Source organism: Sphaerodactylus townsendi, linkage group LG13 (assembly GCF_021028975.2).
Source record: "Sphaerodactylus townsendi isolate TG3544 linkage group LG13, MPM_Stown_v2.3, whole genome shotgun sequence".
In the NCBI taxonomy this organism is placed as follows: Eukaryota; Metazoa; Chordata; class Lepidosauria; order Squamata; family Sphaerodactylidae; genus Sphaerodactylus; species Sphaerodactylus townsendi.
Genome location: NC_059437.1, coordinates 49,478,945 through 49,505,415, shown reverse-complemented (window position 1 = coordinate 49,505,415; position 26,471 = coordinate 49,478,945). Strand labels below are relative to the sequence as shown.

At 45.6% G+C, this 26,471-nt stretch overlaps 1 protein-coding gene across 1 annotated transcript in view; it reads left to right on the top strand.

Moving 5' to 3' along the window:
- Positions 1–26,471, top strand: part of ADGRD1 (adhesion G protein-coupled receptor D1) — a 296,498-nt gene that overhangs the window by 228,819 nt on the left and 41,208 nt on the right. Inside the window, 1 exon segment of the mRNA XM_048515018.1 lies at positions 15,582–15,673. Within this exon segment, the coding sequence (XP_048370975.1) occupies positions 15,582–15,673 (92 nt within the window).

The window sequence follows — 26,471 nt, the reverse complement described above, 5'->3', positions numbered from 1 at the left end:
AGGTGGGATATAAATCCAAACTCCTCCTCCTCCTCCTCCTCCTCCTCCTCCTCCTCCTCCTCCTTCTTCTTCTTCTTCTTCTTCTTCTTCTTCTTCTTCTTCTTCTTCAACCAATCATGTCCCCACATACCCTCAATCTCCTTTTCTCAAGGCTGAACATTCCTAAGTCCCTCAACATTTCCTTTTAGGGCTTAGTCTTTTGGCCCCTGATCATCCTAGTTCCTACCCTCTGCACCTGCTCTATTCTGCCCTTATCTACATGGCATGTTTTAACTTACCATGGTTGGATTTTAAGGCATCATTATATTATGTATTTTTATTGATACATTGGAAGCTGTTTTGAGCCAGCTTTGACAGGGAGAGAGGTTATAAATCTAATAAATAAACAAGGTTGCCCCCAGGCCTGAGAAAAAATGTCCTGTGTCTTTAATAGAGGCTTAATGGATGTTGTTTACCTCTATGTCATGAAAAGCCTGTTTCTACACATTAAGTCATCATGAAAGGCGAAGAACATTTTTCTCCCGACCTGTTGGCATATTTGTTCAGTGGCGTAGGAGGTTAAGAGCTCATGTTTGTTCAGGGAGCTCATATTTGTTCAGGGAGCATCAGTGGCGTAGGAGGTTAAGAGCTCGTGTATCTAATCTGGAGGAACCGGGTTTGATTCCCCGCTCTGCCACCTGAGCTGTGAAGGCTTATCTGGGGAATTCAGATTAGCCTGTGCACTCCCACACATGCCAGCTGGGTGACCTTGGGCTAGTCACAGCTCTTCTGAGCTCTCTCAGCCCCACCCACCTCGCAGGGTGTTTGTTGTGAGGGGGGAAGGGCAAGGAGATTGTCAGCCCCTTTGAGTCTCCTGCAGGAGAGAAAGGGGGGATATAAATCCAAACTCTTCTTCTTCTTCATTCATCAGTCGCAGCTTGGATTCTCTGGTCTGGCATCAGGCCTACTCTTGGCCTCCAGTCTTACATCACAGTTCAACACTCCTTCCCCAAAGAAAAAAGAACGTAAGAGCTGTTTACAACAATTATGGGGAAAACACAAAGCCCTCCTGCTGGAGTCACTAGGTTGTCTTGGCATTAGTCTGGTGTAAACACAGAGCAAAAGGCAGCACTTTGTTTTTCTCTACCCGTTTCGCCCAGGCCCGTCCAGCTCGACTGATTAAAATACCAGGCAGGTGGAAGCACACACCATCCGTTTAGTGATTTCCTTTGTGACCCAGCAAGAGACCCTTCAGCAGCAGTGATTCTTGATGGCAAGTGTCGCTATTAATGATGCTGCGGTGGGAGTTAAAACAACGAAAACAGAGCATTAAAGCCAAGGTAGGGCAAAGCGTTCCAAACAACCACTGGAAATCAAGTGGAAAGGAGAGAGGATTTTATGTGTCCAGGAATTTGTTGAATGGATTTCAGATAAGCTTGTGGGGAGCCGTTCTATTTCCAGCTGTAGAAAACGAAGGAAGGACATAGAGGGCTTCTGCCCATCTATGGAAGGCCTCAGAGTCTATGGCTTGGTTCAGATCCTTTATGCCAACTAAATGTATGGATTCAGTCATATGTAGGAAGTCACTGGTGACTTGCGAGGCACTCATACCTGGTCTAAAGCTGCCAGGCAGCCCCTGCAGACCCACAGGAGAGGGTTTTTGGGGGGTGAACACAGCGTTATATGAGGTTTTCTTTTTCTTTTAATGCAGCCTCATGTACTCACTGGAAGTTCTTACTGAAAGTGGGAAACAATAGCTCTAAGAATTGTGAGAAGCTCTGTGGAAAAACTATAGAGTTTTCAGCAATCCCTAGAACTACCTTCAGTTGCTGCCATCAATTTTTTTCAGTAAATACACAAGGCTGCATTTAAACAATATATATTTCTGTCGCTGCCAGAAAGAATGGTGGTGGGCAATGGAACCTGTGGGTGGGGAATCCCCTGCCCCCATTGGGGACTTGGCAACCCTGTAATTCATGTAAGTGTAATGGGCAGAATTATTATCCCTCCTACTCACATTGGGGTTACCAACTGCAGGTTGGGAAATTCCTGGAGATTTGGGTGTGGAATCTGAGCAGTTTCCTCATGCATTGTTTCTACTGGAGAAATGAGACCAGACAATCCAGATGGTAATCTATGAAAATACTGGGGGAAAACAAGGATATTATTGGAAGCATCCCTAAATTTTAGGATGTGTGAACCAGCTCTTATGGTTCCCTTATATCTCTGGAGAGGGATAGCCACAGAAATGAGTCTTGTGGAACCTTAAAGAATAATTTCAGAGGGTAGCAAGATAGGCCTTCGCTATAATGGCTGGAATTGAGTCCAGACACTACCAAGACTTTGGGGGTGTAAGCTTCTTTGTCAAAGCTCCCATTTTCAGATACAAAGGGAGCATTGACTCTCAAAAGCTTATTTCCCCAAATTTGTTGGTTTCTAAAGTACTACTGGACTCAAATAATGAAGAATAAATGATGAACTGGGCTACACGTTTCCATCAGAAGCATACTTTTCCTGTACCTGCAGCCTTTTTAAAAAAACCTAACACACTCATTCAACCTAAATAATCCACCCCTATTGGTCACATTATGGCCCCTTCTGCACAGCACAGACAGAGTGGGTTGCAGTTGGGATAAAGGAACCTGCTCTCCTGTTTTTGCATTTGCATGCCTCTGTGCAGGCAGCAAACAGAGCCCGCAGAAGCAATGTGGATTGCCGTGCGCCTTCACATGGAGGCGCAGTTTTTTTCTACTCACCTCCCGCCGCTGCATGGCTACACAGGCAGGCAAGCAGGCATGGACCTCCTCAGCCACGCTGACTTCCCTCAGCTGCATAGTCCCCTGCGTGGCTATGCAGCTGAGAGGCAGGGACCATGAAAAGGAAGGGAAGCACAGATGAGTAAAGCGTTTCCCGGCAGTGGCGGAGCTACAAGGGGACGGGGTGTGTGCCATGCACCGAGCGCATGCCGGGGGGGCACAGAAAATTGCCCCCAGGCCTCTCCTTTTTCCCTCATCCCCCTACGGCGCCCTCTTGCGGTGCCCCCACCCCCTTTCCACACTTACCTTAGTTCCTTTCCTTTTCCTAGAACTTTTTCAGGCTGAAAAAAAGGGCTTTCACAGTACAGGCTAAAAACAGCCTGAGGAACTACAGTCCCCAAGAGACCTTGGGGACTCCTAAGTGTGGGAACTGTGGGGGAAGGGGGGGTGCCGCAAGGAGGGGTGCCGCGGGGGTGCCATGGGGGGCGCAAAATATAGACTGCGCACCGGGTGCAATTTGGCCCAGCTATTCCTCTGCTTCCTGGGCAGCTGCTCACTCGCAAGTGGCTGCAACCCACATTAAAACCAAAGAATCGATGGTAATTTGATTCTTGAAAAACCCGAATTGTGGGGGGAAACACGGGGCAGACTCTGTGCGAAAGAGCGGAATCCGTCCCCCCAAAATGGGTTTTATGCTGTCGTTAGCCTGCTTTTATTGGCCCGTGTGGTAGGGGCCTGTGAGAAGACAAAAGGCACTGGAAAAGACATTCATGCTAGGAAAAGATGAAGGCAGCAGGAAAGGAGGAAGACTCAGCAAGAGATGGATTGACTCAATAAAGGAAGCCGCAACCCTAAGTTTGTAAAGCGTGAGCAACACTGTTAATGATAGGGCATTTTGGAGGCCATTAATTCATAGGGCTGCCATAAGTCAGAAGAAACTTGACAGCACTTAACAGACATTCACACACCCATTGAATTATCCCACTCCCCCGGTTGCATCGATTCCCATCCAAAAAATGCAACCAGTTAAATTTAATGAGGATTTTTGCTTGACAAAGCCTGCAACAGATCCAAAACCCGGACTGTTTTTATTAGCTGTATTGTTTCAATATGAGTAAAGTACAGCCCGGGCTGCCAACGCTTGGTGAGCCAACAATACCAAATCCAAGTGTAATTATAGTGCAGGATAACTGCAGCCTCACAACGCACGTCTTGAACAATAAAGCAATTGGGTCAGCATATAATTCCCCAAATCGGAATGTTTATCCCTGTCGTTCAAACAGGCTAGTGTGTGAAAGCTTCGTTTGCGCTCCCATCGCCGCAATTGCACTGCAATTCTGCCTCTCCATTGAGGCTGCGATAGTTGGGGACTTTAAAATATAATGAGTGTTTCGTCCACCGCTCATTCACCCTCCCTCCCATTCAAACAGTTGAAAAGGTATTTATGCCAGACGTCGGAAAGGTGGGAGGAAAAAAGCCTATCGACGGAACGAGAATTGGTGGTTGTTTCTAAGATTTATTTTATAATATAAACAGAATGGTTTCCTTGCTCCAGCTGGCTGGAACATTAATAAAGCTATTCGTATCTAATCTGTTTACTCGAGCTGAGGGTGAGCACCGTTATTTATTCCCCAAACTTTATCTTTCTCCAAGCAATTTCTCTTTTGCTACTGCTTCACTTGCACTAAACTTCCGCATTCCAAGCTGGTTAATATGTGCTAGTGATAACTAGTGGGTGTGAAGTGAGTGTTCCAGGTCAGTTGCCTCAAGAAGGATTCTCATATCACCCAGCACCAACCATAACCCCACACTTTTCTTCGGGGAATGTCCATGTCAGGATATTGAAAATTGCAAGGTGGTCATATGCTGGTCTAGAATGACTGGAATGTAACAGTCAGCAGAATTGTAAAGGTCGGAGCCTCTCTGTCTGGGTCTGCAGTGATTGGCATGTAACAGTCAGCAGAATTGTAAAGGTCGGAGCCTCTCTGTCTGGGTCTGCAGTGATTGGCATGTAACAGTCAGCAGAAGTGAAAAGGTCACAGGCCAGGATGATTAGATCATCTAGCTAATGATTTGCTGGACAAAACTATACTACAGACTGCATGCCCAATTCAGCCCTCTCCTTCACCTTCAGGTTCGGGCTCAGATTGTTGTCAGAGTAGAGAGTGGATAGTTATTGTTATTTTTGTTCCTTTGAGAAACAAGAGATAAAGTATTCCTGTTGGAACTAAATCTACTGTCTGAGTGTTTCTTTTTCTTATACTGCAAGCAGTTACCTCCTGTTCTAGCAAGGGTGAGTTGGCACCTAGTCCTTCCGCTGTGCACTAGGCCAACAATTTGGTTATGGGCCCAGTATCCTAACCACTGAAGCTAGAGAGTGTCGAGGCAGTGTGACCGCGATGACATCCACCATGTGCAGTTTGCCTTTTGAGCGGCTGACTGCAGAGAACTTCTCAGCATGGAGTGTGAAAATGCAGAGCTTTCTCATACGTGAAGATTTATGGGCTGTAGTCGAGACCCCACCGAACCCAGGCACAGCAGCAGGAGCAGAGGGCAGATAAGTGCCAAGGCGTCCATGTGTTGGCTGTGGAAAACTCCCAGCTCATCTATCTACGGGCTGCTGAGAAGGCTACTGAGCTGCTGGAAGGTGTTGAAGGACCTGTACCAGACGCATGAACTGCTGGTTCCAAGGTAATCTGTGACCAGACGTTTATACAATTTGAAGCTGAAAAGGAGGGAGGGTGAAAATGTGGCCCAACCATGTCCAACAGCTTCGTACACTATTGATGGGAGCTGGAAGACAGAGGCATGACTTTCACTGGGCAGCATAGGGCCTACTGTTGTACTATCTTCCCTAGATGACAGCTGGGACAATTTTGTCTATAGTATGCAGAGCATAAAGGAGGATGATTTGACTCTAGACCAATAAGGCTACACTGCTTCTGGAGCTCCAGAAACAAAGAGAGTTTTGCCTTGAAGCCACAGCCAGAGAGAAGCCTGCTGTTTCCAGAGGCAAAAGTGAAGCCCAGCTTTCCCTGAACTGTCCAAGGTCATGTACGGTTCGACGTTGTTTCCGTTATTGGCTCTACTAATCATCTTCTCCGAGAATGCCCACAGAAGGGGGAGAAGAAAGGAACCCAACTAAAGGACAACGGGGAAGAGGAAAGAAGAGGAGCACTACTTGACGGCATTGCTGAGAACCGATGTCCAGAAGAAACCAACCCATCTGGCTCTTGGACTCTATGCTCCAGAGCATGTCGTAAATGCTCATCACCTATTGATTGAGGAGTCCAAGGCAAGTGTGAAGCATGTCAGCTTGGCCGATGGATCACCAGCTGCTGCTACGCATGCAAGGAACTGCCTACATACCATGCCTAGGTAAAAAGTTGCAAAAAATAATATTGTGTGTTCCTGGACTGGATTTTTTGTTTGTTGAGCGTCCCAAGTTTAGCTGAACAAGGGTACAAAACTATATTTGATAGACAGGGTTGTACAGTATGGCAGAATGACATAGAGTATTACTAAGGTACACTCTGCGACAAAATGTATATTACTTGACTGATAAAGGGCAAAATGAAAATGTAATGAATGTTTCAAGTCTAGCTAATAAGCCTATGCATGATGATTGTGTGCACTATCTTCACAGAGTCCTAGGACATGCAAGCTTTGCGACCATCAAGCGGTTGGCAAAAGTATGTGATTTGAGTGTAAAGCCTTGCAAAGCATTCCTAGACTGTTCAGTCTGTGAGTGGGGTTAAGGTGAAATCCTATCCAATCCCCAAAAAGAGCTACAGACAAATGGAAAGACCATTTGAGCTAGTCCATGCAGACTTAGCTGGTCCTTTCCAATCAAGCGAGAAAGAGATTACGCGATACATATTTCTGCTGATTGATGATTATAGCAGATATTCTTACTGTTTGATGTTGAAATCTAAGCATGAAGCCTTTACAACGTCTAAGGAATGGGTCTCAATGACTGACCCGAGGTTCCCCTCACAAGGTAACCTTTTACACAATCTGACAGAAATTGAGAGTTCATAAGGGAACAAATTCCAAACATGGCTGACACAGAAAGGTATTATACAAAAGGAGGAACAAAATCAGTTCAGCCCGGCTGAAAATGGCGTGGCTAGAGAGGGCCCAAGAGGCATTCTTCAAACAATCGGGGGATTGCATGATAAATGATGCCAAGGTTCCATTCCATTTCTGGGGAGAGGCTGTCTTAGCTGCCACACACATGTAATAAACAGGTTGTGGAGTTCAGAAGTATCAATGAAACACCATTTTTCAGAATGTTTGGCAAAAGGCCTTCCCTGAAACACTGTAGAATGTTTGGGAGTTTTGCTAGCGTCCTCATTTAAGACAACAGCGAGGAAAAAAAAGGATTAAAAGAAATGGCGAAGACTGCGTTTTGTAAGGATATGCGCCAGAATACCAAAGGCTACTCTTTTCATTGGGTCATGGAAGAATTGCTATATCTCGCGGTGCCAACTTTGAAAAGCATACAGGTTGGGAACACATGTGCATCAAAACTCTGAAGTGTTCTTACCAGTATTAAGCCATGACACGAGGTACCTGAAGTGACAGCACACAACCCGCACTCCCTGTTCAAGGTCACACATCTGCTCCGAGCCTTAAGCAACAACAGAACGGTGATAGTGATCAGGAAGGAAGCCAGGGAGAGGAGGGGGCTGAGCAAACTGGAGAAATAAGCTATACCACGCCAGATCAGAAAAAAAAGAGCAAATAAAGGCATACCACCAAAAAAAGGTTTATGGTACAGAAGAGGTGAGAGTGTGCCAATTAGGGACAGAACCACAAGGTTTCCTTGATATGTTGAAATGTCCACCTGAGGAACAGGAAAAATGGAATCAGAATATGGACAATGAGTTTTGAATCCTTAGTGAACTTAAAAGTGTTTAACATTGTTGATAAACCTACTGATAAGCCGATCATAGGTGCAAGATGGGTATACAGAAGTAAACCTATGCCCGATGGGACTTGCACAAATATAAAGCAAGATTAGTCGCACAAGGCTTCTCTCAAACAAAGTTTGACAGTTATATGATCAGACTTATGCACCCACTGCAAGAGCAGAATCCATGAGATTAGTGATTGCTCTACAATGACAAAAGAGACTTTAAAATAAGGCACTTTGATTTTGGAAACAGCTTATTTAAATGCAGATTTTAGAGACCATATACATAGAAGCAAGCACCAGGTTATGAGCATGAACAAGTTGATAAAAGAGTTTATAAGCTCAACAAAACTTTATGCGGGCCTGAAACAGTCCAGCCAGATGTTGGAACAGGAATTGCATACACAAAGCATTATGTGAAATGAAATTTGACCAAAGTGTGGCCGATGCCTGTATATATACCAGAGGTACTGGTGATGAATGTATCATTTTGATGATTTATGTTGATGATCTCTGTGTGGTTGCAAAAACAGACAACCAAATCCAAACAACTTTACACTGAGTTGAGTAAACATTTTAAGCTGAAAGACTTGGGGTATCTAAACCCAATACCTGGGTATTCAAGTCAGTAAATCTGAAGAAGGGGATGTGTTTCTGACACAAGGAAAACAAAAGATAGAGGGTGTCATACAAAAAGCTGAGGATACTTGCAAGATACTTAAAGTGGCACAAACCCCAATGGTGGCTGTTTTTTTGTAAGCAAGATAACAACAAAGCATTTGAAAGGCAAGACCTATATGTCGTTCGCTTAATTGGCAGCCTGCTGCACATTGCTAACTGGACAAGACCAGACATAACTTTTGCTGTAGGTTTTATTAAGTAGGAACAGTTGCAAAACCTGACTGAGAAAGACTGGCAGGGGCTAAAAAAAGTAGTTCGTTGCCAGAAGGGAACTGCTAACTATGGTTTACACTTTTCTAACCAAAACAATAAGGACTTAGTGGTGTATGCGGACGAAAGCTCATTTGCAGAGGACTCAGGATGTAGAAATCCGGTAATTGGTTGGTATATGCAATATGGCAGCCATCCGATTTGTTGGAGATCTCGGCGGAAACAAACAGCGGTTGCCACTTCAACTGCTGAGGCAGAGTATGCATTCTTAATGAGGCATGCAATGAGCTACAATAGGTTATGCAGTTGCTAAAAAAAAGACCTGGGTGAGAAATGTGAACAACCTATAATAACAGTTTTTGAAGACTCACAGACATGTATAGCCATGGCAGAAGAGCGAAAACCTTAAAATTAGTTACTAAACATGTAGCTGTGAAATTCCAAAATGTAAAACAACTGATACAGTCAAATATGATTAAGTTGCAGTACTGTGAATCATCTGCAAACATCGCAGACATCTTAACAAAGCCATTACCAATACAAAAACATAATGACTTGGTGGTTGGTTTGGGTTTAGCAGATGTACAATTTGGCAGAGACACTATACAAATTGATTGAAATAAGTAACTCTGTGTACTGACTATGTACTAACTATGTAATATGAGTGTAAATAATGTGAATGACTTTTGTTTGTAATTATTTTGTTTGTGTAAATATTATTATGTAATGAGGCAACATTCCAACCAGATATGAGAAGGGGTGTCAGGATATTGAAAATTGCAAGGTGGTCATATGCTGGTCTAGAATGACTGGAATGTAACAGTCAGCAGAATTGTAAAGGTCGGAGCCTCTCTGTCTGGGTCTGCAGTGATTGGCGTGTGACAGTCAGCAGGGTGGCAAGGAGTCGGAGGACCTCTCTGTCTGGGTCTGCAGTGATTGGCATGTAACAGTCAGCAGAAGTGAAAAGGTCACAGGCCAGGATGATTAGATCATCTAGCTAATGATTTGCTGGACAAAACTATATAAGAAGACTGCATACCCAATTCAGTACCTCTCCTTCACCTTCAGGTTCGGGCTCAGATTGTTGTCAGAGTAGAGAGTGGATAGTTATTGTTATTTTTGTTCCTTTGAGAAACAAGAGATAAAGTATTCCTGTTGGAACTAAATCTACTGTCTGAGTGTTTCTTTTTCTTATACTGCAAGCAGTTACCTCCTGTTCTAGCAAGGGTGAGTTGGCACCTAGTCCTTCCGCTGTGCACTAGGCCAACAGTCCATACATGAGAACTGGTGGTCCCTTCCCCCTCAACGATGTGACTAACCTCTACCCGGGCCAGGCCTTTTACTGTCCTGGCCCCTGCCTGGTGGAACGCTCTCCCTCCAGCCATCAGGGCCCTGCAGGACCTTGGACAGTTCCAGAGGGTCTGTAAAATGGAGCTGTTCTGCCGGGCTTTGGGGGGCGGGGCTAGTCGCTGATTGCCTTTCTCTCTCCCCTCCCTATTCCATCATAAGCCCAGCCCCCTCCCAGGGTACAGGAGGTTCGAGAGCGCCATCTGACAATGGGTTTCTTGTCTTGTTTCTGTTACAGTATTTGATTATTCTGGTTTTACTTATTTTATTGTAATGATGTTTTAATGGTTTTACCTTTGTACACCGTCCAGAGCCCTTTGGGGGTGGTGCGGTATAACAAATTTAATAAACAAACAAATAAATAAACATAAATATAACCTTTCTGGAGCAGACCAGTGGCCCACCTAGTTCAGCATTGTCTATACTGAACACAAGAGTATTTCCCAGCACCTGCTAAGGACATATGAAGAGCCCTGCTGGATCACAGCAGTGGTCCATCTAGCCCAGCACCCTGTCTCACAGAGTGGACAACCAGTTACTATGGAGGGCCATAAACAGTACACAGAGGCTTTCCTCTGATGTTGTCTCCTGGAATTGATATTCAGAAGTTCCCTCTAATCAAATCTGGTTTTCCAGATCTGGTTCACCAGATGAGAGTCTGCCGCTCATTTGGAGGAGTGGGGAATCAAATCTGGTTTTCCAGATTAGAGTCCACCTGCCGAGGTGGTTTGCCATTCTCTTCCACAGCAGAGTCCTCCTTGATGGTCTCCCTTCCAAGTACCGACCCTGCTTAGCTTCCGGGACCAGATTGGGCTACACCACGCTGGCTCGAATAATTCCCATTACAATATGACTAGAGTGTGAGTTAGCTGGAATGCGTTCCAAAGACAATATATGTTTCGAATGAAACCTAATTGGCAGCCATGAGCAATTTTTAAGTGCTAAATAACTCAAGTGGGGGGGTAGAGTCTATTTTTCCAACTAATTATTTAGATGGAGAGGCAATGCCAGGAATTCTAGTTGAATAATGTCAACAGTCAACTTTATTTGGATGGCTGAATAATGAAGATGTCTGTTTGCAAATTATTATTCAAGGGAAAAGCTGTCATATTTTTTATTCAGCACATTATCAGGCTACACTGCCAGCCTAGAGCTGGGATTCTAAACGCTGATGCTCGATGGCCAAAGCCTCCATGCTTGGAATATGGTCAGGCCGCTTCCAGATCTCCTCCAGCATATAGTGTTGTGGATTTCGGTCTGTAGTGGATAGGTTTAGGGGACTGATTGTAAGACCAAGGCAGGCTCAAAACTTTTGGGGTGCGGTGGGATGGTTTTAATAGGGTTGCCTGCTCCAGGTTGAGAAATACCTGGAAATTTTAGGGGTGAAAATTGGGAGAGAAAGGACTTCAGTGGAATATAAGACCCAGTGTGGTGCAGTGGTTAACAACAGGTGGATTCCAATCTGGAGAACTGGGTTTGATTCCCCACACTTCCACCTGAGTGGCAGAGGCTTATATGGTGAACCAGATGTGTTTCCTCAGTCCCACATTCCTGCTGGGTGACCTTGGGCTAGTCACAGTTCTTCAGAACTCTCTCAGCCCCACCTACCTCACAAAGCGTCTATTGTGGAGAGATGAAGGGAAAGGAGCTTGTATGCCAACTTGAGTCTCCTTACAGGAGAGAAAGGTGGGGTATTAATCCAAACTCCTCCTCCTACTTCTCCTCCTCCTCCTCCTCCTTCCCCCCACCCTACAAAGCAGTCATTTCCTCCAGGTGAACTAGTCTCTGTCACCTGGAGATCAGTTGTAATCTCATGAGATCTCCAGCCCCCTTCTGCTTTTCAGTTATATTTTATTAGATTAGGAATTCACATTGATAATAACATAGACAACCATCAAACTGTTTTGGTTTTGGGTTTTGCGGGCTGTGTGGCCGTGGTCTGGTGGATCTTGTTCCTCATGTTTCGCCTGCATCTGTGGCTGGCATCTTCAGAGGTGTATCACAGAGGGAAGTCTGTTACACACTGTGTCAGTGAAAAGGGAAGGTGTAGTGGGGTGTATGTAGTTCATGTCCCAGGATGTGGAACCAATCATTAAGTGTTTGGGTGGAATTGGGTGGAGTTGAATCCGGCCGTGAAAGCCTTGGACAATACATCAAACTTTGTATTTCTCACTTTATTTTTTATTACATAGGCATAGATAATTTAGTCTGTCAGTGTAGTATCATACATTTAGTATCATACATTTCCAGCCAGTTGTTTATTTCTTTTGAGGTACTTTGTCACCGGTGTGGCTCTTCAAGAGAGGCTGTGGCCCCTGGTCTTCTGTGTAGCCATTCAACAAGTTCCAGGTTAAATTCCCCATCATCTCCAAGAGAAGGACATTCCCCACCAAATCTGGGAATGACCTTTCTTATCTGCGTTGGAGCCACAACCAGTTAAGACTGGGCTGATTAACTACTTTCTCTTAACGATTTGTCCTGTAGATTGAGGAACCATGGCCACTTGTGTTTTCCAATAAAGGAGCATAGGGATGCCAGCCACTAGGTGGGGCCTGGGCAACATCCCCTGTACGGTGCCCAGTTATGCAGCCACCATACTGGTGCCACACAAAAAAGGGGCCACCTGGCAAAGAGAGCTCGCCCAGATGGCTCAGTTCTGCGCAGCACTATGAAATGACTTAGAGCACAGGTGTCAAACTCGTGGCCCTCCAGATGTTGTGGACTACAGTCCCCATCATCCCCTGCCAGCATCGTGCTGGCAGGGGATGATGGGAACTGTAGTCCATAACATCTGGAGAGGCGCGAGTTTGACACCTATGACTTAGCGGAACTGTTGGTCCTGGGATCCCCTGAAATGACAGCTCATCTCCAGAGTCCAGAGATCCATTCCCATGGAGAGAAGGATGCCTTAGAGAGTGGCCTCCTTGCCATTAAACCCTCAGAAGTCTCTGTCCTCCCCAGGCCCAGGCCCCAAATCTCCAGGAGTTTCCCAATCCAAATTTGGCAATCCTGCCCCCCATTCCCCACAGCTGGCCGAGACAGGGGGAGGGGCTGGCAACCTCAAGGGAGCATCTTTGAAAGTTTCTAACTGATAGAAGAACTGAAATTACCCAGTTCTTAGCAGAATAAAAACGCAACAGAGTTTTAAAAAGGAATTATCCTTCATTAGAATTCTAGTTATAAAACATTCTGCATGATTAGAAACAACCAAATAAATGCAGGTATCTTACTCCGGCAAGGACTTACTAGGAATGCTGAATATTCTCACAGTACCTGTATGGAACCAGTATAGAATTGCATAAGCATTTGGAGACTCACATTATACGAAGACATTGATGGTGGTGGGCAAAATGCATGTGCCTCTGGGACTTTGTAGGCACCATTGTCAAAACTGCGCCCCCCCCCCCGCATGCAGAGTTGCTATACAGAGTTGCTATGCATGCAACATAAACCTGTCAGAAAATGCCACAGCAGGCTATGGATATTTGGTGTGCAGAGGCTGTGCACATAGCAGAAGAAGGAGGAGGAGGAGGAGGAGGAGGAGTTTGGATTTATATCCCCCCTTTCTCTCCTATAGGCATCTCAATGGGGCTTACAATCTCCTTTCCCTTCCCCCCTCACAACAAACACCCTGTGAGGTGGGTGGGGCTGAGAGAGCTCTAAAAAGCTGTGACTAGCCCAAGGTCACCCAGCTGGCCTGTGTGGGAGTACACAGGCTAATCTGAATTCCCCAGATAAGCTTCCACAATTCAAGCGGCAGAGCTGGGAATCAAACCCGGTTCCTCCAGATCAGAGTGCACCTGCTCTTAGCCACTACGCCACTGCTGCTCTTAGCACATTAAGCAGGTGGCTGGGTGTGTAAAGTTGCACAAGCGTTACTAAGAAGATTTGGGGCAGGCAGATTCAAAAGGGTTAACTTGGGAGACAAATTATGATGTTTCAAGGCAAGAAGAGGCATTTTATGACAAAGTTGTTATTGTTTTATAGAGAACATGATGGATATAGCAGGCACCAGCTAATAAAGGGATGCTGTTGAATTAATTTTCAGTATTGGAGATCATGAAGAGACTTCACTCGCCTCTGGGTTGTTTCATGCAGTAATAGTTTTCTCTTGAAGTTAATATCGTGTTGTAATTTTTTGAAAAATGAAACTGTTAAAAACTGAAAGTGAGGAGATAAGAGGAACAGAGATGGATGTCAGATCAGACATAATTGATGAGTTGTTAGATTGACTGTGGAAGGGAAGGGAGATTCCCCCAGATGGGATGCAGTTCTCACACTGTTGCCACACTATCGGGCCCAGTTCAAGGTACTGACAATTATGTTTAAAGCCCTAATGGCTCGGGCCTCACCTACCTAAAGGAACGTTTTTGCCCATACGAGCCGGCCCGTACACTGAGATCAAGTGGAGAGGTCCTCCTGGTAATCCCTTCCACTGCTGAGGTGCGGTGGGGGGCACAGGAGAGGGCTTTCTCCGCAGAAGGCTCTAAATTGTGGAACAGCCTCCCTTTAGAAATTCATCAGGCACCAACATTATATCGTTTTAGACACCTGGTGAAAATCTTGCTGTTTACCCAAGCCTTTAGTGGTTAACCCCCCTCCCCCCCGGACCCTTTCACTGATGCTAGCCACAGGGTGATGGTGGGGATTTTTACAAATTTTATGTTTTAACTATGGCTCCTTCCGCACATGCAGAATAATGCACTTTCAAACTGCTTTCAGTGCTCTTTGAAGCTGTGCGGAATAGCAAAATCCACTTGCAAACAGTTGTGAAAGTGGTTTGAAAACGCATTATTCTGTGTGTGCGGAAGGGACCTATGTTTTAACTATGTTTTTATTCTGATTTTAACTTTGTATATTTTAACAGGGTTTCAAACCCATTTGTTAGTCACCCTGAAACTATGGTATAGATCAAGTTATGAACGAACGAACGAACGAACGAACGAACGAACGAACGAACGAACGAACGAACGTTCCTGTGTGTATAAATACAGGCATGGGGTGGTGGAATGTCACAGTCAACTGATAGCCACTTTGTAAGGTTTTCAAGACAGGGAATGACAAAAAGTAGTTGCCATTGCTTGTTTCTGGATAGTGACTTCCTTGGGTTTTTTCCCACATACCAAATTTCCCCATCTATTTTTTCAATGCAATTTGTGGGTCAATAAATCAACATTATGTGTTAGATTCATATTATACATATAAAAGATATACTTTGTATAGAGAAATACCATGCAGGCAGCATTACACATGGACCTACAAAAGTGTTGAAAAAAATATAAGTAACTACATCAAGAAATGAAATAGGAAAGATTCATGCATCTTTTGCTTAACTTCAGTTCTGTTATTTGTACCATGTTGGATATTCTGTCCCTTACTGTTTCTTTGAAAGATGACCGTTCAATGTTTTGAAAGGGTGGTTCCCCCATATCTTTTTTCAGTCTCCCAAATGCCCTGTTTCTATCAAATATATCTGTGTACTTTCCTTCTTCTGAAGAGCTCAAGAATTCTCCTTTCCCATTTTGGGTTTACAGTAACCTTAAGCTGAGAGAGAAGTGACTGCCATCTGTTTCTTGGCCAAGCAGAGCTTTGAACCAGCTCTCGCAAATTCCAACTGGACACTCGAACCACTTCACCACGCTGGCTCTTCTACGCTCCTCTGACGAACCCCTCCTGTTTTTCTCCTGTAGGTCAACATCGGCATCCTTGTCGCAGTCACGAGAGTCATCTCACGAATCAGCTCCGACAACTACAAGGTGCATGGAGATGCCAACGCATTCAAGTAAGTGCTTCTGCTTAGCACCTGCTCAAAGCTCCAAGGGGATCTGCAGGTCTGAGACTGTCAAACTTGAATGGTGGTACCTAATCTGCAGTCCAAAAGGCTGAATGTCACATGGGATAAAAGGGTTTTTTAAATTCAAAAACATGGTTCTTTACCTCAGTGTTGACAGCCCTAGCTGGCTCCCCAGCAGCGAACTCTTACAACCTGAGAGCTGGAGGTAAACCAAGAACTGAATTTGAGACCTGTATGCAAAAAGGATCTGTACCCTGGAGCTAGGGACCTGCCATGCTAATTCTGAAGAACAAATAAAAGGACCATGGCGTACGGACCATGTGTTGTTAGTGTACTCTACCAAAGTTGAGAACACCAGCTCCAAAGTAGGACAGAGAATGTTGTCGTCCACAGTGCGCAGTGCATTGTACAGAACAGGGGTTTCTTGTGCATCAGCATCCATCAATCATAGTACAAACATTGTCATTTTTTTCATGATAAAATGAGTACTATAAGAGGACATAGTTGAAATCTTACTTTCTGGTTAATAACTTAGATTTCTTGCCTCTATTTTTTTTTAAGCACACAAGCAACTTTTCTCATATTGGCAGCAAGATCTGAGTTAATGAAACCTAACTCAGTTATTGTATGTCTCTTCCAGAATCGAAGGGGGAAACCAGTAAATATGCCTCTGCAAAGATCTATATCCTAATTATTCTGTAATGAGTTTGAAATATTGGGAACAAAAGTGATGGCTGATGTTCCATTTCGGAAAGATACAAGACATGTGGTCCTTTGGGAGATGAATGTTTTTTTTATTGACAAATTGGCATTTTCTGCTGGAGCTGAGAACCTGAAGGCATCCATAAATTATCGTAAACTTTAGGCGTTCTCCATTTTGGCTAGTGTTGATTACTGTTCATATAATAGCCCTCATTAGCATTTGCCATGTGTTGCGTTTGAGACTTAGGGTACCAGATCACTGCCAAAATCCTTCTCTTGAAAAACAAGATGATTCTCATGTTGAAAACGCCCTGTTCCTTTGGTCGAGAAAGCAGGACCTTTTCAGCTAAAGCCCTTTCTGGGCAGAACTCCTTCTCAAAGGAGCCTTAACCACCTAGAGTTGCCACCCTCTTGGAGTTTTCCTGGAGTTACAGCTGATCTCCAGACTACAGAGATGTTATGGCTGAGCTTGGTCTAGTAGAGGGCCTCTGGGAAGAAGACTCAGATGGAGAGAAGGGGATAGTTTTGGTTCCAGATTCTCAGGCACCCCCTGTATATGCCGAGCCCGACCAGTCATTAATCCCTGTAGGATTAATGTAGGACCAGGTCTAGAGGCTCCGGCAGAGCATGTGGGTGATCCCCGGATCCAAGTCCTGAGATTCCCCAGCCAGGGTCTAGCTCTGAGGCTCTTCAGCCTCTTCACAATGAGCCAGAAGGAACCCTGCCAGCCCTGTCACCCCCCTCCCCCATCTCCAAAACACCAAAAGCAACTCAGGAGGATACTGCGTAGTAGGTTACAGCAGAGGAGATGTAGTAGCAGGTTAGCAGCCATGGGGTGAGCTGACTTGGATGCTAAGTCCTTACAGGAGCCAGACTAAAGTAATCCAGTTGCAAGAGGTTATTGCAGTAGGGAATGGGAGGCTGGCTATAAAAGAGAGGTTGCGGCTGAGCTGTCTTGTGTTTCAGTTGTGTTGTGTTTCAGTTTGCAAATCTCTGTTCCTAGCCTTGTGTACTAGGAACACTATTAAATAACTGCACACTGAATAGCAGTGTCTGGAGTGTCTGTTGGTTCCTGGGGGCCTGTCTAGGACAAGAGATCAGATTCCTTGGAGAAAATGGCTGTCTTGGTGGCTGACTTTATGGCATTATACCCTGCTGAGATCCTGCCCCTCCCCAAACCCCACCCTCCCAAGATGGCACCCCAAGGATGAAACTAGAAGATCCATGATTGGATCTTTCTCCTGCCATTTTATAAACAGTGTGGTGACAATGAGTGGTGTTCTGTCGTTACCTCCTTTGGATGCATCTCATAGCATTCTTGGAGCAATCTCCCAATTGCTTTCCTTTTGCTGCCATAGATTAACATGGCTACCCCTCTGGAATCATTGGTTAGACCTGCCTTCCATTTTCTGAAAGAGAAGGGCAGGGAGGAGGCAAATTCTTCTTCTTTCACTTGGATGGATAGTCTGAGCCTGAGAAGATTCCAGGCTTATCTTCAAAACCTGTGCTCCAAGCATGAGAAAGAACATTTTTGGTGGCGTGACTCCCTTGCTTCACCTTAGTGGGAAGATATATATCATTGGCAGCCAGTTGGCTGCTTCATAACATCTGGTTATAACATCTGCTTTCTAACATCTGGTTGGCTACTTCGTAACATTCTAATCTGGAGAACCAGGTTAGATTCTCCTCTCCTATCCCTGAGTGGCAGAGGCTTATCTGGTGAACCAGATGTGTTTCCGCACTCCTACATCCCTGCTGGGTAACCTTGGGCTAGTCACAGTTCTTTGGAACTCTCTCAGCCCCACCTATCTCACAAGGTGTCTGTTGTGGGGAGAGGACGGGAAAGGAACTTGTAAACCATCCTGAGTCTCCTTACAGGAGAGAAAGGTGGGGTATAAATCCAAATTCTTCTTCTTCTGGTTATATCCAGAATCATACAAATTTTCTGGTTTCTATTAAACAATTGTCCCTTCCTTCCTTCCTTCCTTCCTTCCTTCCTTCCTTCCTTCCTTCCTTCCTTCCTTCCTTCCTTCCTTCCTTCCTTCCTTCCTTCCTTCCTTCCTTCCTTCCTTCCTTCCTTCCTTCCTTCCTTCCTTCCTTCCTTCTTTTGATGTACCAATAATGTAAAAGAATGGATAAGAAACTGCTGGAAGTGGAGAGTCTGGGGAGGAAGGGGTAGGTTGGTGTGTTAGCTAATCCTTAAAAACAATGAGCCTGCAAGCCATCCATCTGGATGGGGCAGTTCACTTGGCAGTAGCAGTGGCAGCAATATGTTGGATTTGTCAGGTGTATTTTTAGAAAGGAGAAAAAAGCTGGCTTGATTAAAATAGCATGAGAGAATGTTGCGGGATGAGGCGGGAGAAGATCGACCCCTTGTAGCTCCCAGCTGAACTTGAGCAGTGCTCTGCAGATGATACTTGGATTTTTCGCACAACTTTCGGGCTTCAGAGCTTGAAGGGAGCACAGAGGTTATCTGGCCCAATTTCTGAAAATGGCAGCCGGATCTTGTGGGCTGATGAGCCAGGGCAGCTGAAGGTATCCTTCCCCATTAGGGACAAGATGATCTGTCATTCCTCTTTCCTCTGCCAACAAAACCAGCCATCCTTCCTAACAATTTCATTCCAATTTCCTCTTATAAACCATGCCAGTAAAATACCACCAACCTAATAATAAAAGCAGATTTTTTTAAAAAAAGAAAACACACACAGAGAGCCAACCCAGCAGAAAAAAAGAATAACAACAGACTGGGGGAAATGGCAACACAAGTTGAACGCCATGTCCAGCTATCCTTTTCATCAAGCAAGTGCCTGTATAAAAATATTGAACCTTGTTTTGGTTCTTTTTGGCAACTTTTAATGGCTTCCAATTAACCTTTCTGAGGGAGATTGTCTTAGAGTCTTGAAGAAGGAAGGGAGGAAGGGAGGGAGGGAGGGAGGAAGGAAGGAAGGAAGGAAGGAAGGAAGGAAGGAAGGAAGGAAGGAAGGAAGGAAGGAAGGAAGGAAGGAAGGAAGGAAGGAAGGAAGGAAGGAAGGAAGGAAGGAAGGAAGGAAGGAAGGAAGGAAGGAAGGAAGGAAGGAAGGAAGGAAGGAAGGAAGCCTTGCTCATTTGGCATAACAGGGTAGCAGAGAGGGAGACAGATAAGGAGGCAAAAAGAAATGGTATCAACACCATATCCATTTGAGAAGCAGCATGCAACATAAGCAAAATCAATGAATAATGTCTCTCAACTAACATTTTAATTGGGACCTATCAGAGAAACGAATGAGCTTAGACTGGAGATACTATCCTTAGCACAGCACTGTAAGTGTTTCGTAATGTGGCCCATGACTCTATTTGGCAAGAATAAAAAAAATTGTTGGGTGTACAAGGACTTCCCGGGGTGTGTTTCAAGACCCTGAGGGCTGGTTTGTTGCTGCAGGAGAGAGCATTTTGCTAGAGGGACTTGTTTCTCTTGGCAGCCTGCAGCAACAAACAGATGTTCTCGCTGCCAAGAACTGTTATGGATTTTCCGCTCTGCACTGCCGAGTTGGGCCCAGCCCGTTGATTCGATTAACGGTACAGAACAGCACAAGCCTGGCATTATAGCTGTTTACCAAAACACACGTTTTCCTTATCTGTGACCATTTAGTAATCTGTAAAAACTGATTTCCAGATTTATGAGGAAATGAATTATCCTGCTGAGAGGGCACAGCAACAGCCCAGAAATAGATTTTGCTTTTGGTCTCTGTTTTAATTGCACAGCACATTCCATGTCGGTTGGATAATGTTGCGAGCGCAACATATTTGAACGCAAGGATTGTTAACATTTTACTGCGCAGAGCTTGATATCGCATGATTGCTCCAGCATATCACAAATCCAAAAAAATATGCAGCGTCAGCCAGTTCAAAAAAGAGCATGCTTTTGTTTATTTAGTACATTTTTACCTCACCCTTCCACCCAAGAACTAAGGGCTACCTATATCATTCTTCCTTCGTTTATCCTTCCAGCATCCCTGTGAGATAGTTTAGGTTGAGAGAGAGACACGGCCCAAGGTCACCCAGTCAGTTTCATAGCAAAGTGGGAATTTGAATTTGGGTCTCAGAGACCCTAGTCACACAAACTGACCGCAACACTAAGCTGAAAAATGATCAGGCTTCATGGCTGGAAAAACCGAGTAAAAACAAGCAATTAAGCCACGAAGAAGTTAGACAAAATGATCCATTCTAAATAATAAACGAAGGCCGCCATTCGCACAGGGGGCGCAGCTGCATCGCAGCCGCGCCGCTCGACTGCCACCCGACCGCCGTGAAGCCGGTGTTTCCCCAGAGCGCTCGGAAGCGCTCTTGTTGGGGAAACGTCGCCTTGAAGCCGCTGCCGAGCAAACGGCAGCGGCTTCAAGACGCCTCCCCCACCCTCCTCGCACCTGGCACTTACCTTGTCCCCGGGCCTCCGGCGCGTCGCCGAGGCCTGGGGACACGCTCCCCTGCCCTGCACCACTGGAGCGGGCGCGCAGGGCCAGGGGGCGTGTCCCCAGGCCTTGGCGACGCGCCGGAGGCCCGGGGACATGTCACCGGAATTCGACCCGGGCGCCGGCACTTCCAGCGGCTACCGGCTGCCCGGCTCTTTCTAGGACCGTCCGTGCGGACGGTCCTAGCGTCGTCGGGTTGGCGTCAAGTACGCCGACCCGGCCGCTTCTGCATTCGTGCGGAAACGGCCGAAGACTGTTCAGTGAAATTTAAAATGTAACCATCCTGGTTGTGAATCAATGATCCTTTCCACACAAGCTAAATAAAACATTTCGAGGCAGGAAATAAAACATTTCCTCTATGGAGTTCCATATGGTTTTTAGCCCCAAACGTTTTATTTCCTGCCTGAAAAGTTTTCTTAGTGTGCTGTTCTGTAGCAATTCTTTTTTGAAAACCTTTTGAAAACCTTTTAACTTGCTGTGTGATCTCTTTAAAACATTTCCCACAATTCTCTGCAGTATCCGGACTTCCTTGTTGGTGACATTTTCTGAGGTCACACTGACCATCTCACACTGTATTTCAGTTGTTCCATTTTAAAATTTTTGGGGTGGTCATGTTTTCATAGTTATGTGCAGAGGTGGGATCCAGCAGGTTCTCACAGATTCCCGAGAGTAGGTTGCTAATTATTTGGGTGTGCCAAGAGGGGGTTACTAATTGGTGATTTTGCCACGTGATTTTTGCCTTAGTTACGCCCCTCCTCTCAGCAGTAGCGCGCAGAACCTGAAGCAGTCTAGCACAGGGGTAGGGAACCTTTAACACTCAAAGAGCCATCTGGACCCGTTTTCCATGGGAAAAGAAAACACTTGGAGCCGCAAATAATTTTTGACATTTAAAATAAAGATAACACTATATATATTGGGGTTTTTTACCTTTTACTCCGTTCATTCTGAGAAGTGCATGGATGTGCCCGCCCTGCTGCCTGCAGGGCGGGCAAGGATGAAGCCGGCAGCTTGGCATCGCCGGCCGCTGGGAAAGCGCCCGCCCCGCTCCAATGGGGCGGGCGAGAGGGGAAGCCCGCGGCGCAGCCCAGCCAACCACGGGCAGTTGGTGCGCCCGCCCTGCTGCTTGCAGGGTGGGCAAGGATGGGGCCGGCAGCTCGGCTCGTGAAGCCACAGTGCAAGGGCAGAAGAGCCGCATGCGGCTCTCGAGCTGCAGGTTCCCTACCCCTGGTCTAGCAGGAGGTGCACCAGCATGTGTGGCAGCCTGCGCCTGCGTGCGTTCATTTCCCGCCCAAGGACTGGCGCAGCGGCTGCGTCCTTGCCACAGCCCTGCCCAGGAATGCCTCGCCCCTGGAATGCCCAGCCATGCCCCCGTCGTGCCCCGGCCAGCCCCATTGGCGCTATGCCACAGTTTGAATCCCACAACCATGGGAACCTGTTACTAAAATTTTTGGATCCCACCACTGGTTATGTGGTCATGACCACTAGAGAATTGCAGTCTGAGGTGTCAAAGCTTCGTAGCTATGAATCTAAGAAGAGTTTTTTAAAAAAGGAATGACCACAAAATGGTGGCCAGAAAGCATTTTTAAGAGGGTGAGTGTGTACATATGAGGTTTTTAAAAAAACATTTGCAAAGTGTTTGCAAAACTTTTTCAGGGGCTTGTGCTGAAAGGGCCTATATATATATTACACAGAACACGCGTCTGGACATTTGGTGCTTACAAAGTAAACACGGGATCAAAGTTCTGCAGTAAACCAAAACAAAACGACCAGTTTACTTTCATATGCCAAACCTAACTAACAATAAGTAACACTTAATGACCTGTTTACAATTACAAAACAAATGCTGAACAGAAAAACTAGCCAGATAAATTGTTTCGCGTAATCAAAACTTCCTAAGTGGAATTGCTGAATGAAGGGCGGGTATGACTTGTTGCAAACAGGAGTTCTCCTCTTAACAACAAGCCCCCTTGCTAATGCTATAACATTTTAGCAGTGTTATGCTGGAACGCTCTGTTCACCACCGTGCTACAAACGGCAGATTTACAAACACCCCGAGTCCACTGAAGTCAATGAGCTTAGAAAAGCATAACTCTGCTCAGGTTTGTGCAGCTAGTAATTCAAGTCACGTTTACCTTCTTCCATAAATATAAGTGTTTGCCAGTCTGCTCCCATTGGAGAAGACAGAGTAGATAAGTTTCCCAACATTTCCCAACATGCTGGGAGATTTAGGATGTGAATATGTGCGGGGGGGAGAGGCGATAATAGCTGGGGCAGATAGAGTTAGGAGAGAATGTGATGTCACTCCTGGGTGATCTCTAGACTGCTTATTCTAGTCTCTGTGGTCTTTACCATAGAGACTAGAGGATATTTCTAGAACATCACTATGTGGAGGACATTTCTTTGGGGTATAATGCCATACAGGATGGAAGTCCCATACCTGGGAAATTCCTTGAGATTTGGGGCTGGAGTTTGGGGAGGGCAAGGTTTAGAGAGGTAAGGGGTGTCTCTAGGTTATGTCATAGCAGGGTATAATGCAAATATAATGGCCACCCTCCAAATCAATGATCCAGAGGAACTGATCTCTGTAGTCTGGAGCTGTAATTCTGGGAGATCTCAGGGTCCCATATGAAGGCTGGTGACCCTAACTGTACTACTTTAGCCCACACGTGGTCTTTCTGCATTCCCTCTCAACATAAGAGTTCTGACCTGGATGACCCAGCCTGGTCGTGTCTGATTCGATCTCAGATGTTATGCAGAGTCATAAGTCCTTAGATGGGAGACTGCCTTGGATGGGAGTCCTGACTTGCTACACAGAGGGAGACAATGGCAAACCACCTCCATTAGTTTCTTGCTTTGATAATCCTACAGGGTCACTAAGGCTCATTCCGCACATGCAGAATAATGCACTTTCAAACTGCTTTCAGTGCTCTTTGAAGCTGTGCGGAATGGCAAAATCCACTTGCAAACAGTTGTGAAAGTGGTTTGAAAACGCATTATTTTGCGTGTGCGGAAGGGGCCCAAAAGTCAACTGCAACTTGATGGCACTTTATATTAGGAGCGGAAAGTCCCTGGGCGCACACCAGCTGGTCACATGGGGGAAGGGGGGTGGCAGCGGCCTGGCACAGCCTGGCTGAGGGGCGGCCCACAGCAGGCTAAGATAAGTGGGGGGCAGGGGGGCATGGGAGTGGTGGAGGGCACCTGGATATATTTATATAACAGATACTTGGAATTTTACAACCGTAGTTTGCCGCCTTATTCTGAGTTATTTGAAGACTGCTGTTCAGACCCATATGGGCCAATCCTTCACGCCCTTATACAGATCTTCAGAAATGTTCTTTGACATTTGTGCTTCACCATTTTTAACCACTTGCCTAATTCAATTGAGTGAAATGGCATTCTCTCCCTTGGGACCCTCGGGAGTGTATCATTGTTTTATTGAGCAAACAGTGCGCCTCGCAGAACAAATGAGTCGCATGAAAAATCCGAACGGAGCATTAAAGAATGCTCAAGAAATTTTCTAATTATATCATAATAGCCTTTCTCTACTGCTGCATAGGAGAGCTCGTGTCTTTCGAGTCCTGCTGCTTCCACGGAACCTGCGTTTACTATATAAATGATAGCGATTTTTCCAGCCCATCAGACCATTTCAAAGAAGACGCTGAGAAAGTGCTCGATAAGATTTGGACTTGGCAGTTTATTGAGACTCTGGTTAATGAGACTCTGTCTAGGGGACAAATGGGATGCAAGAAAGCTGAGCGTGCTGATTGTGGGCCAAGCCCTGGCGCTCAGCTCGAAACCGAGGATCTATCCTCCACCAGCCAAATGCTCATCGTCATGATGGATGGGTTGCATCTGCTTGCTTGGAGAGAGGTCTCGTACACTGGAGGGGCATGACGGGGTCCCTTTCAGTGGAGACTAAACCCTGCCACATGCGTATTTACTCGGGTAGTGTTGCAGCACCATGACAGAGGGACAGAGTTGCTGGCCTCCCAGAGTTCTCCTGGAGTTACAACTCCTCTCCAGTTTACAGAGATCAGTTCCCCCAGAAAAAATGGCATCTTTGGAGGGTGTACTCTGTAGCAAACATGAGAGCCAGTAGTGTAGTGGTTAAGAGCAGGTGGATTCTAATCTGGAGAACCGCGTTTGATTTCCCAGTCCTCCATCTGAGTGGCACAGACTTTATCTGGTGAACTAGATGTTTTTCCGCGCTCCTACATTCTTGCTGGGTGACCTTGGGTTAGTCAAAATTCTTTCAGAACTCTCTCAGTCCCACTGCCCTCACCAGGTGTGGGAGGGAAAGGAGCTTGTAAGCTACCTTGAGTCACCTTACAGGAGAGAAAGGTGGTGTATAAATCCAAACTCCTCCTCCTCCTCCTCCTCCTCCTCCTCCTTCTCCTTCTCCTCCTACTCTTAATGCTTTCCCCCCCAATGTTTTATTTTTTTTAATGTTTACCACCTTGGGGCCCCTGATCAGATGGAAAGGCAGCATAAAAATATTTTAAATAAATACATTTAAATAAATTATACCTCATGAGGTCCCTCCCTTTTCCAAACTTCTTCATTACAAGTGGACTGTAATCTGGTGAACTGGGTTTGATTCCCCCACTCCTCCACCTGAGCGGCAAACTCTTATCTGGTGAACTGGATTTATTTCTTTGCTCCTACACATGAAGCTTGCTGTGGGACCTTGGGCTTGAGACAGAACTCTTCAGAACTCAGGATTCTTCAGAACTCTCTCAGCCTGACCTACCTCACAAGTGTCTGTTGTGAGGAGAGGAAGGAAAAGCAGTTTGTAAGCTCCTTTGAGCCTCATTACAGGAGAGAGAGGTGGGGTATAAATCCAAACTTATCCTCCTCCTCCTCCTCCTCCTCCTCCTCCTCCTCCTCCTCCTCCTCCTTGTCTTTGTCGTTCTTGTCCTCCTCCTCCTTTCTTGATAATCTGATTCATACCCTTTATACACCTCATACACCTTACATATCTTGATCATGACAAGTGCGTCTAACAATTTGTTTATACAGCCTTTTAAACTTGAGTCCCTTGTGCTATCATTCATTCCATGTTAATTATGTCTTATGTGAAGAAATGCTTCCCTTTGTCTGTCCTGAAGCTGTCCCAGACATGATAAACCACCTTTTTGATTATTGTTAGCCGTGATAATTACTTGGAACCACTCCAACTCGCCATAATCTTTTGCCTGATTCTGTGCTTCCAGAGAAATATGGCTGTTTTTTGGAAACAATGCTGAAACTAGATAGATCTTTTCAGTTGGGTAGTCACATTGATCTTCATTGGAAGACCAATGTGTAAGTTTCAAGAGTCGAAACTCCCTTTGGTATCTGACAACGGGAGCTTTGCCTCTTGAAATCTTACGCCTCAGAAATCTTGTTGATCTTGAAGGTGTTACTGGACTTGAATCTAGATAGACTCTTGGTCTGACCCAGTTCTCATTATTTAGGCTATTTTATGAAGTCGGCCCGCGAGGGTCGCAAGGAAGAGGCGAGACGCAGCGATATCATCCGGTGGAGAGAAGCCAGCGGCTAATCTGCCGTGGTCTGGTCCCTGGCACCTTTTATTAGGGTTTTCACGAGAGGCGGGACGGGAGGCGGGAGAGCGGGAGAATATTGTACAGTACATG